Source organism: Aethalodelphis obliquidens, unplaced genomic scaffold (assembly GCF_003676395.1).
Source record: "Aethalodelphis obliquidens isolate GAN/ISIS:26980383/991018 unplaced genomic scaffold, ASM367639v1 scaffold95, whole genome shotgun sequence".
Classification (NCBI taxonomy): Eukaryota; Metazoa; Chordata; class Mammalia; order Artiodactyla; family Delphinidae; genus Aethalodelphis; species Aethalodelphis obliquidens.
In genome coordinates this window covers 3,763,702-3,776,220 of record NW_020838039.1, presented here as the reverse complement: position 1 = coordinate 3,776,220, position 12,519 = coordinate 3,763,702, and the positions used below count along the sequence as shown (strand labels likewise).

Here is a 12,519-nt window from a genome sequence, read left to right as displayed (position 1 = left end):
GTATCTATATCTGTATCTATATATAGAGAGAGATATATATACACATCTATATATATATACGTAAATGGACTATTTGAGATGCTACAACTGTCTCCTATTTCTCCTAATTAGACATTTTAAGGGATAGTTGACACATATTTATATATGAGTTAAACAGAATGGACAATTTCTCCTCAGTGCTGATAAAGAATCTACCTAATTTTATTTATGCTGCATTGGACAGGTTGTCTACTTATGAAATATCTTCAGAAAGACTTTAACTATAGTTTCTCAAAAGAACTTTTCATTCAGCAAAAAAGGAGGGAAGAATAGGCTATGACATAGAACTTACATTATATTACAATTGACCATTTACATAACAAAGCAGTTATTTTAACTCTTGTAGATATCCATCATTTGGAACATGAGAATTTCTTATACCTGAAATGCCTCACAAATAAAAAATAAATTTTTTTCTCCTGGTAAATATACTTTTAATTTAAAATAGAATCTTTGGAGAATTGAGAGATAAAAACAAATTTCCCATCATATGAGGAGAGAAAAGTGGAGGAAATTCAGAGCACCTAAAATGAATACATTACGAGATATTCACCGTGAATATACTTCACCACATTGACACTGAGACCATGTCGGGATATGGTCATAAGGACTTCTCCGGCACTCTTCCTCCAAGGCAGGTTATAGGGAGGGCACCACGAGGTTATTGCACTGAATAAAAGCTGGAGATCGTCTTTTTGAGCCAGCTCCTCGGCCGGAGAAACAAAACTGCAGAGTTTCACTAAGATCTAAAGAACAAACAAAATAAGTACATAAATAAATGAATGGCTGGGGAAAGGGAGGAGCTAGAAAAGGACTAGATCTGATTATTAAAAACTCTGAAAGTTCAGGGTTAGTACTGAGCGATATCATTAAAGCCATAATGATGAGTGCTCTAACTTAGGCAACATTAAAAAAGACACCTACAATTTAGAAGTGTGTTATGGTAAAACAGTTAATCACCTCTACTTTTATCAGCTTATTTTTTAAAAAAAAATGTTCTATGTTTACCATCCTCTCTTTACCATGGTATTTTTTTTTTTTTTGCATTGCTTCACCCTACCATGAAACGGAATAAATCAAAGGTTAACTTTCAAGATCAGCACTCTAGTTTTCTATCGATAATTTGGTTCCTTAACTCTTAGTTTGTCATAAGTGAAATGTAATTTTCTTCTCTAAAAGGAACAGCTTTAGGGAGACAAGAAAGTAGAAATAGGTTTTTTAAAAGTAAAAGTATTCTCAAATTGTTCCAACTTCTATAAAAGTAGAAGGGGATATCAGAACTAAAAAATCATCTTAATTCAGAAGTATCAGTTATGTCTAGTAGCCAAAAATCTTCTAAAGCATGATTCAACACTTCTTAAACCCTGGAATGAGAACTTATTCCTTACCTATGGTTTGCAAAATACACACTGCACAAGTGTTTACAGCCCTAAGGGCCTGCTACTTGGGGAATGCAGCTATGGTTTCTGCCCTCGATGGACCTTTTTCTTCTAATCTCGATTTGGTGTCAGAAAAAGTTAATTTTTCTTCTCTGTGCTAAATTTTCTCATCTAAATATTTTTTAAACTTTATAAAATAAATAAAATAAAATTGGAGTATTTTAATATTTGTGCGGAAACTACTAAACAGAAAAAAGTATTTAAAGTATCATGTTTTGTCCGAGAAAGCTAGGTCTTCCTTTTCCTATTTCCTTCAATGCAAAATTTTACTTAAATACAAGAATTTCTAATTCATAGCCGCCAAATACCAGGGAAAAAAATTAAGAATTCAGAGAAACAACAAAATATTTATAAAATCTGTAAGTGCAGGCAATCCCCCCCACCAAAAAAATGTCTGGAGACACTGTTGGATACCAAATTTCCATTCATACGTGTAACATGTGTATCTTTTTCCATATGTGTTAAATGCAACAAAAAAGATATATGAAAAAAAGATAATCAATTGCAGCAAAAAAAAAAAAAAAGCTCAGAAGAGTGTATTGTTGATTATACTTTTTGTTGGTTTTCACACTACCCTTATGTGATTAGAGGGACAGATGTCATTTCTCTAATCTGTAACATAAAAACAAACCTGAAAATAAAATACTTTTTTCCAAATCAAATCTTTGTCCTCAAAAATAAGCTAGATATAATTCCTTGATGTTGACTCTTAAGATAACTAGTTCTTAATCTTCAAAGGCAAAAGGCTTCTTAAAATAATCTAGTATAATCCTTTCATTTTACAGAAGAGAAAACTGAAGAGTCTACTCATTCCTCTTCGGCCCCTACACTAACCACTTTTATTTGTAGGGACTCTGTTATAAAGTCCAGCCAACTGTGGCAGAGCAGTAATTGGCCACATCAATGCAAATGCAAAGCAAAAAAAAAAAAAAAAAGCCTACATGAAGCAGTACCAACTGCTAAGGTCCCAGGAAACCATCTGTCACAAAATATAAACATAGAGATTTCATCTATCATAAACACTATGTGTTCTGAAAACATTTAATAAGTTGTGCCCATTGTTTTTCTAGACAAAATGATGAAAACAATGTCCAGCCTGCAATGAGGAACTAAAAAAGGTAAGTGAGACACTAAAGGAGTACTGGACTAGGTGGTGGGAGAGCTGGGCTCTAATCACTGCCACGCACCTGCTGTGGATCGGTTTCCATAACTGTAAATGAAGCGTTTCATTTAAATTTTCTTTTGAGCTCCTTTTGGCCTTTAACATTCAATGATTCCAATATGCTAAAGTGAATCTCACATTTAGTTCAAAGTCAGCACCCAGTGTTTTCAGATATAGAAAAAATTAAGTTTTAGGAAAAAAATCTCTGCTACTTATTTAGTGTTAAATATATAAAATTCAGCTTCCTCACTTTGTGTCTAAGTGAGATGATGGATGTTCACTAAACACTGTGGTCCTCATTTCATGATGTATGTAAGTCTAATCACCATGCTGCACACCTTAAACTTCAACAGTGCTGTAAGTCAATTATAGCTCAATAAAAGTGGAAGAAAAAAAAATTCAGCTTCCATTTATTGCCTAAGGTATTAATTAGTTCTACAGAAGGGATTTATTGAAACAGGGCTCTAGTCTGATTACCAAAGACTAACCCACTCCATTCATCAATGTCTTAAAATAGCTTTAATTCCTATGTGATTTACTCTTTTATTTATTCCCACTGCTCTTCTCATCCAATCTAATTGAGGGGTTAGATAAACCTCAAGTCTAATCCCATTTCTGCCATTCACTCACATCATCATTTTTGAGGAAAACAGAAGCTCTGAAGTCATGGATTGTCTTGTAAATTAACACAAGATAAGGGATGCTAAACACCAGCACAAAAATATCTAATAAATCAAGTGTTGAATAAATATTTTTTGAATTAGTATTTTATTGATAATCTTGTCTTTTCCTTTCTAAACCATCTTGGTCTCCCTCTTCCCGATCTTCATTGCTAGACCTCAACAAAGCCTGGAGCATTCCTGGAGCAACAACCCCAGTTACACCAGGTGTCATCAACATGGGTCCCCAACTCTACCACACCTACTGCAGATCCACTGTCGTCTCTGTTCTCTCTTCCTACTCTCACAGATTATGGCGCTGGTGGTGGCAACAGCAGGAATCACATTTATTTATTAAAAAATAAATATTTTTATTTCATGTCTACTATGTCTGAAGCAGAGAACCATAGCTTTGGTTATTATTCATTTAATCTTTCCCAAAATCCTTGGCATCTTATTTCAGAAAACGGGACTCAAACAGGTGTTGGTTTTTTAAATTGAGGCATAAAAACACATAACAAAATTTAACCATCTTAAATCATACGCAAATATAGAGTACAGTAGTGTTAACTACATGCACATTATTGTGCAACACATCTCTAGAACATTTTCCTCTTGCAAAACTGAATCTCTGTAACACGGAACAACAACTTTCTTTTCCCCACCTCCCAGCCCCTGGCAACCAACACTCTACTTTTAAAAGTTTGACCACTTTACTTATAAATGGAACCATGCAGTATTTATCGTCTTGTGTCAAACATGTATTTTTACATGGACAGATTATATTCTAAATGTTTGTAGTTTGTTTGTTTTGAAAATTTTCTCCCAAGAAAGGATATCAAAATGATGATAATATCTCCAGGCTAGCTAACAAAGGTATACTTAATCTGCTAATGCTATTAAAAGAAGAGTGGCAACAGTGGGAAAGAAGGGCTTTATAGGCAGGGAGCAGAGGAGGTGGCAGCAGCCACTAAAATAAACTGTCTTTTCTAAGCTAAATATTTATAGGCTAAGGACTTCCTATATATAGACAGCAACAAAACAGAATTTCTTGACATTAGAAGAAATATTATGCAAAACTTAATTATATTGTCAATAAAAGTTTTCCTTGCTTAGTTCATTTTAGAGATGTTTTTGCTATATCAAAGGTAACCTCTGTTCAGAGAAACAAATTTGTTAATCCCTCATCTAAATATTCTTCAAAAGAAATGTGACAGATGAGATAAAGTGAACTTATAATAAACAGCATGAAATACTATAGAAAATGGAATAGGCAGGACATCTATTTAAGGAGTGTACCTGTTATACTTTAAATAGAGTGGTATAGATGGCCAGGCAAATAGCACCTTCCATACCTGTACAAAAACTTTCTGGAGTAGTCCACGACGTTCTGCTAGAGGTAGCTCATTCTGTGCACCTCCAACTGCCTCAGGCACATGTGGAAGGTCAAAAAACAGATATAAACATTTAACCAGGGTGGAAGGCACTGACATCGTTGTCATGCAGTCCACGGTTTTCTGGAAAACAAACCGATAAATAAGTGAATAGACAGATAGACAGATAGACATAACTGTACTTGGTGTAGCTAAGTAAGCTCAAATTTTAAGCCAGAAAATTATATATCAAAATAACTTTTTAAATGCCTGAAAAAAAATTAAAATGACTCCATGCTGACAAATACGTATTTCCTATTTGGACAAATTTGCTGTAACCAAATATTGAGAAGTTTGTTATTTAGTAAGGTATTTATTAGGTTGACTATTAAGAGGCAGCATGTTACAAAGAACATAAACTTAAGGATTTAGAAAAGATTTTAACCATGAACTTATTAGGCAAACTAATTTTGTTAGACCTCACCTTTCTCTCCTATAAAATGGGTATAATAGTACATATCGCTTAGGGTTAATATGAGGGTTATATAACAAATGCAAAGATACACTGAGTACTAAACTATATATTAGTAGTTGCTTTACTATCACTTTTATTTTTATTGTAGATTCTTAGGGTTAGAAGGGCACTTGAAGGATATAGCCATCACTGACACAAAAAAATTTCTACATTATTTTCAAAGATTACTAAAGGAAGAAATTTTAGACATTCTTATGGTGAACATTTCAGCACTGTTAAGAAATATGCTATAATAATTATAAAAATCTTTCCATGGTACAGTTTGGAACAGAAAGTTCTTCCATGCTGGAGATCAACAGGTTAGCATCATCTGTTGATCTGTTTATTAATTTTGACATTAAACATTTCCTGAATGCCTAGGGTATGTCAGTCAGTGTGTTGGGAGCTCGGCATGCAATGATGAAGGATCCCTGCCCTTCAGAAGACTGTAGTCTAGAGCAGAAGCAGGTTTGTTAATAACTATGATTTAATCTCTTATGTGTAACAATGGTAGTACATTCAGGCTAATATAAAAGGGAATGATCACCACTGGCAGGAGTAGAATGGAAAAGTGTCGGAATTAAAACAAGAGGGGAAAGATCACCTGGAAGATACACAGGAGTTTAGGCCACATGGTACAGAATGTTTCAGGAACCTGAGTCCAAAACTGCTGACTCCTGAAAAGCCACAATAATAATGTCTAATCTTTAATGAGTGTTTATTATATAACAGGCATAAAGCTAAGCACTTTAAATACATGCTCTCACCTATTTCTCAAGTCATCCCTACAAGGTAGATTTTATTACTATATGCTCCTTACTTTACAAAGGGAGCAACTGAGGCTCATCACTTATATACCCTGTCTGGGGTTAGAGAGCGGGTTAAGTGGCCCATGGTTTATACATGCTCAATGACCTATGCGTGTGGTCTCCCATTTTACTTTTACTTTTATTTTGCTGGGATTGGAGACCCAATGAAGTGTTACAAAGGAGTTATAGAATCAGATTTTAGACAATTAGCTGGTGATAGTATAGACCATAGATTAAAGAGCAGGAAGGCGAGAGCAATTAGGAAACTAGTACCGAAAACTGTAAGAACGGCCGGCCTTGAACTAATGCAGTAGCCGGGTGACAGGGAGGAGAGAGCGCCTAAGGAACAATCCTTTCCAAGATCTGGCCCCTTTCTACATATCCACTATCATTTCCCTCTTCTAATACTCAAAAGCTCTCTGCAGTTCTCATCTACCATTTATTGTTTCTAGACACCCCATGTCTCCATCTGACTCTCAATTTAAACGTCTGTTCATGCCTGAAACTTTCTTTAATTCCTCATCTTTCTTCCTACCCTCACCTACAAAATTTACAACTCCATTTCTATTTTCATAGTACTACATATAGCCCATTATTGCATTTTATGGTATTATCTTCATCCACTTCATCTCTGTCATCTACATGTTGATTCAGGACCATGTTTTTGTCATCTCTATCTCACTACTGCCAACAGAAGATAGCATGCAAACAAGAAAGTCAGCTCAAAACATAACACTGGGGCTTCCCTGGTGGTGCAGTGGTTGAGAGTCTGCCTGCCGATGCAGGGGACACAGGTTTGTGCCCTGGTCCAGGAAGATCCCATATGCCGCGGAGCGGCTGGGCCCGTAAGCCATGGCCGCTGAGCCTGCACGTCCGGGGCCTGTGCTCCGCAACGGGAGAAGCCACAACAGTGAGAGGCCCGCGTACCGCAAAAAAAAACCCACAAAAAAACATAACACTGAATTTTCTTTTTAAAATGTCTTTTTCCAGTTAGACTATTACTAGCTATCCCTTCATATTAAGCAAAATGATATGATTTTTCATTTTCATCTTATAACGGATAGATTAAAAGTACAACTGGGTATCCAAACCGGTAATCGGCAACATTTGTAATTTTTTTAAGTGATTCTTTTCTCCTGATTCTTTTCTCCTGATTCTTTTCTTATGCTTTTAAATTGGTCTATCCATTTGTGCACATTTAAGTTAATACACATTTACTGATTTTCTACCATGTTCTAGGTGTTATGGTATGACACAGTCTATGCTCACAAGAGAGAAAGAAAAATAGTGCATCTACAGAAAACATGAATAAAACTTAGAAATATTCCAATTAAACACTATTATTTTATGTATTATTCTAAGCCAAACCAAACTTTGGTACAGTAACGTAGAGGCATTTATAGTTACCATCGATAGCAAGTAGAATTGGTATTTTGATAGTCACTTGATATGGCCATAGATACATGAAAACAATGGTCTACTTTAGGACTATCTGAAGGTTACTTAGTACTTAGGGTGAATAAACATCTCCATTTGCCCAGGACTGAGGGGTTTCCTGGGATGTGGGCCTTCTATGCCAAAACTCAGATAGTCCCAGATAAATCAGTACAAGTTGGTCTTATTCGTTTTCTGATTTAAAAAACAAAACGTAACACAATATTGTAAATCAACTATACTCCAATATAAAATAAAAATTTAAAATATAATAAAATAAATAAAAAACAAAACGAAACAAAAACCCAGCAAATTAAAAAGGAAACAGGCCATTCCAAAGAAAAAAAATTCTAGTGCTGCTTACTTTAGGCTAGTAACTGGTTTCAGGATATGGTTACTAAGAAATGTGCACTGTTTCTCCTGTGGCCTGTCACAGTAGTATGATTGGTGTCACATTTACTTTTGTAAATTCCATGAGGTATTTGAAAGCCCATAGTAATTTAGACAATAGTCATTCTCAAGATTCGTGTGGACTTTGAAGGTAATTATACTCTGGATTTTAGAAGGCTGAATAAACTTCCTTCATCCCCAAGACATCACAGGTCACAAATCGGGTATTCAAACAGCACATAAATGACTACATGCCATATGTATCATGACAGATGCTTAAACCTGATTTAAAGGGAAAAAAAGCAATCTCCAGAAAAAATCAAGTAGGAAGGAAATATGTATTATCCTGAAAATGACAATATTTCCTTATTTTGCATAAAAGTTAGAAAAATTTTAAAGTATTTTCCATGTCACTTATTCCTTATTAGCTAAGTGACCTTAGATGAATCTTAGATGACTCTTCCAAGTCAAAGTTTCCCTAACATGGGTTACAGAAATGCAGTTCCTGGGCTACTTCCCTCCAGCCACAGGTAGCCCATCTTTTTGCCCAGTGTGCTGTACAAATGGTACCATGCTCTATGTGTGCTATGATGTGACAAAGATGGAAAACACTGTTCTAATTTAAGCATTTCCTCATGTGTAAAATGGAAACATTAACCTCCTTATAGAGATGTTGAGAGAAGCATGAAATAATGTGTAAGAAGAATTAGAAGAATACACAGGTTATCATAAAATCTTATTTGGATATGATGATAAATTTAATTTCACAAAATCCCAAGAGGATAAAAAGACGCTTCAAACATGAAAGCCAAGAACTTACCTGACCAGAGGATGCTAACAAATTAATTGTTGTCAGAAGCATCCAACCTCTACTGGCTTCTTCACTCTGATTGATTTCCAAGAATTGGACTATGGCCCGACTTGCAGCCTCTATAAAACCAAAGGAAAGTCATTAGGTGGAGAGAAATCACGTACAAAATATGTTAAAGAGAGCAATGTTTTAATGGTATATGTAGATGTCATCATATCAATACAGAAATGTAAAAGTCAACCTATATATTTTAGGAAAAGGTACGTCACAAACTAGTCAAAAAGAGTCATGGAACAGGGGAAATTTGAGTTAAACCTGCCTGTAAAACAAGTCTCTCTAGAAACTGGGAGGGAGGGATGGAAACAGAGAGATTAGGCACACTGTATTAAAACAAAAGTGTGGCTAGAGGAATGATCAAGAGGAACAACTGTAATAACATAGGGTTCACATTCTAGAAGAGCATATGCTGAGAATTAGAGTCTAATATCAATAGTAGTGACAGAAAATGCCTACTTACGAAGGAAGGTAAGCTAAGGGCTGTCTGTATTTGACTCTTTGGGCAAGAGGGAGCAAATGTAGTTTCTTGAGCAAAGTAGATGTTGAAAGGATTATTTTAAGACTATTAATTTAGAGTGATGTGTATGACAAACTTTAAGGGCAAAGAGATTGATGGGGGAAACAAATTAAGAGGTTGGCTCAGTGATACACACAAGGGGTGACCTGAACAGCTGACATTAGGAAGAGATAAACAGTGAGGGAGTCATTCATAGAACTGTAGTGTTGGAAGAATCTTTGAAAGTCAACTTAGTTGATTATGTTTTTAAGGATAAGGGAAAATGGATAAATCCTTAACCATGCATTTAATTTTATCAGCACAGAGTTCATCAATTTTTACATTGTAATAGTAGATGAATTAAAGTCAGAAAATAAGTCCAATCTGTTCACTGTAAACCAACATGTTAAGTTACTAAACGTATACTTAACACACGTCATAAAGACACAGGATGTAGAATAGAATTTAGGTTACTTTAGAGGTATTCTTTCCTTTAAGACATTTAAGACAATCGAGATAAAAGTGTTTTATTCAATAACTGAATGATACAAAACTTACACATGATACTGTGCTGGACATGTTTCATCTTTATATACTTCCATTTGAAAGAACATGTTAAAGGAAAATTTTTTAAGATACCTTATTTTTACTGAGTCTTAACTGTACAACAAGCACTGTTTTTTTTTTTTTTTTGCGGTACGTGGGCCTCTCACTGTTGTGGCGTCTCCCGTTGCGGAGCACAGGCTCCAGACGCGCAGGCTCAGCGGCCATGGCTCACGGGCCTAGCTGCTCCACGGCATGTGGGATCTTCCCGGACCGGGGCACGATCCCACGTCCCCTGCATCGGCAGGTGGACTCTCAACCCACTGCGCCACCAGGGAAGCCCAACAAACACTGTTTTAAGTGCTTGCAGATTCAACTCATTTAATCTTTATGTAGAACCCTGTAAGTTATTTTCTATTCTTAGACCCCTTATTATAATATAAATTGAGAAATGGAGAGGATAAGTAATTTGCCTAGAATCAGGGACAGAACTTATATTCAAATCCAGCCTGCTTAGCCTGTAAAAGATAGTGATAAAAAAATTTTACTGGAAAAGAGAAGTCAACAGAACCCTGGCTTACTTCGGGTATTCAGTATCTGGTAAATGTTGAAATTACTGTATTCATGCTCACTGATTTTACAGTCTCTTGCCCCTCTCTAGAAAACAAACACCGTGGGAGCAGACTTTGTCAGCCTTGTTCAGAGCTGATCCCCAGTATGGAGCACATCACTGGCAATAAGTGGGCACTCAATAAACATCTGTTAAATGAGTGAATAAATCAACCCAGGGAGATCAAAGAAGGACACATTGAATTCAACTTCTCAAGAACATCAGGAGGTTTGCATTTATTATGGGTAACAGAGATTCCTGAAAGTTTTGAAAGGGGAGTAATACAAAGAAAGCAATGTTCAAGGCTGATTAAATAGAGAAAGAAGAAAACAAATAAAAGAATGCCATTGAGAAACCATCTTTAGCAACCATGGTTTAAGATCATTGGCAAAAACTAACCTGCAAATTTTTCCTGCAAGCCTACAATGGACCCCAGCCATTTGCTACATAACACGAGCAGTCTTTCCTTGATAGTAATTAAACGCTCATGTAAGGAAAACAGCTCCTTACCAGTTGGCTAAAATTCTTAATCAAAGGCTGACATGCTATGTTTTCATTTCCTAGGCTTCTTCGTAACCAGGCGACTTTGGTTTGAAATTGTGCATTTCCAATTTCGTAACTCAACATCTTAAAAAAAAACACCTGCAGTCTTCAAATTGCTTTATTTTACAATTACACAAATGTAATGAAATTCTATTTCATTAAAAAAAGAAACATTGATTGGTAAATCAACTGATCAATACCACCTATGTCTCTCACAGAGGGAAAAAAATATTTTGAAGAACTAAGCCTACTTTAAAAGATAAACAAATTTATCTCCCTGGTAGAGAATCTAGAAACCTACAGATAAGACACATTTTGAGTGACTCCAGATTCCACCCATAGTACTTAACACTATTAACATTAAAAGAAGTTTGGACAAATATGTTTTTTCACTGCTCTTCAACAAGTTGCCAATTATGAACAATGAATGCCAATGGTTATTTTGAGAACCAAAACACCAAAAATGTACTCTTGGTTTGAAACAGTTCCATATATCTATCTGATCAATGGCATTTACAAAAGTGTGTGGTTTCTTTCGTTTTGGTTGACAATGAACATTAAGATATTCCTCAAGATAAGAAAAGACAATGTATTTTCAAAAATGTCCTATTTGTTATTAAACATTACAACAGTTCAGTAGATTGCTGAGCTGATTAAATGAGATAATACGTATGAAAATAAACCTTGAAAAGGATCAAGACAGTATAATTATTAATGGTGTCCCTTTAACAATTTTACCAACTTAATAATAACAACTGCTCTTTTTGAGAAGAAGATAGAGACTTCAGTTACATCAGCAATAATGTATAATTATGTTATCTGGCTTTGAATTACAGGTGCACACAAAGAAGTCTTGACAATAGTTGTGGCTGAATAATACAGGAGAGATTGGAAACTCTCATTGATAAAATAGACTATCTTTACATATCAAACATATTCAGAAGAACTATTTTACTTTCACCTACTAATTTCAGTAGGTTGCCATACAAAACAACTTGATGGGATCTCCGAGTTTTCATTTTAAATAAATCAAGAAGCTCATTGTAAAAGTATGTAACATTTAGTGCTATCTTTAAAAAGTTATGTAGACAACATATTAAACCTCCATAAACCACAGAATTTCTTAAAACTTTGAAAAACGCTCCTAGTCAAAAAATAGAGCATTATGATCTTTTATTTTCACCAATTTTTAACAAATACAAATTTAAAGACTGATTTAACTTAAGATTATAATAAAAAGAACATATTAATATCAGCCCATCTTGAGAGTTGCCAATCATTTTGATTTAAGCTTTAGCTTTCATGCTGCATTACAGTACACATAGTTAGGCCAAAAAATGCAGAAATGAAGTTAGTAGAGCTCATTATTAGATTAAATAAGAATATGTAGACGGTTTTAAAGGAAATGTTAAGTTCCCAGTCTACACTGAGAGAGTGTAAGTAAATTCAATTAGACTGCATTCAGAACAACCAGAACACAAAACGTGTTAATAATAAGTGTAATACAATATTTTTTCCTTTTGCAAAGTCCATTTAAAGCATAGTCATTTTCAAACTTATGCTTCAGGATGATAATGTGAGACACATCAATAGTACTATTACACTTTTTTCATTAACGAAGAAACCAAGCCCTAAACGCC

At 35.0% G+C, this 12,519-nt stretch overlaps 1 protein-coding gene across 10 annotated transcripts in view; it reads right to left on the bottom strand.

The window, feature by feature from the left end:
* The window catches only part of WDFY3 (WD repeat and FYVE domain containing 3), a 264,038-nt gene that overhangs the window by 145,739 nt on the left and 105,780 nt on the right, over positions 1-12,519 (bottom strand). For all 10 annotated transcript variants that reach the window (XM_027095853.1, XM_027095860.1, XM_027095857.1 and 7 more), the window contains 3 exons: positions 8,640-8,749; positions 4,655-4,816; positions 593-785 (listed from right to left, as the gene is read on the bottom strand). In XM_027095853.1, the coding sequence (XP_026951654.1) occupies positions 593-785; positions 4,655-4,816; positions 8,640-8,749 (465 nt within the window). The remainder of the gene's footprint in view (positions 1-592; positions 786-4,654; positions 4,817-8,639; positions 8,750-12,519) is intronic.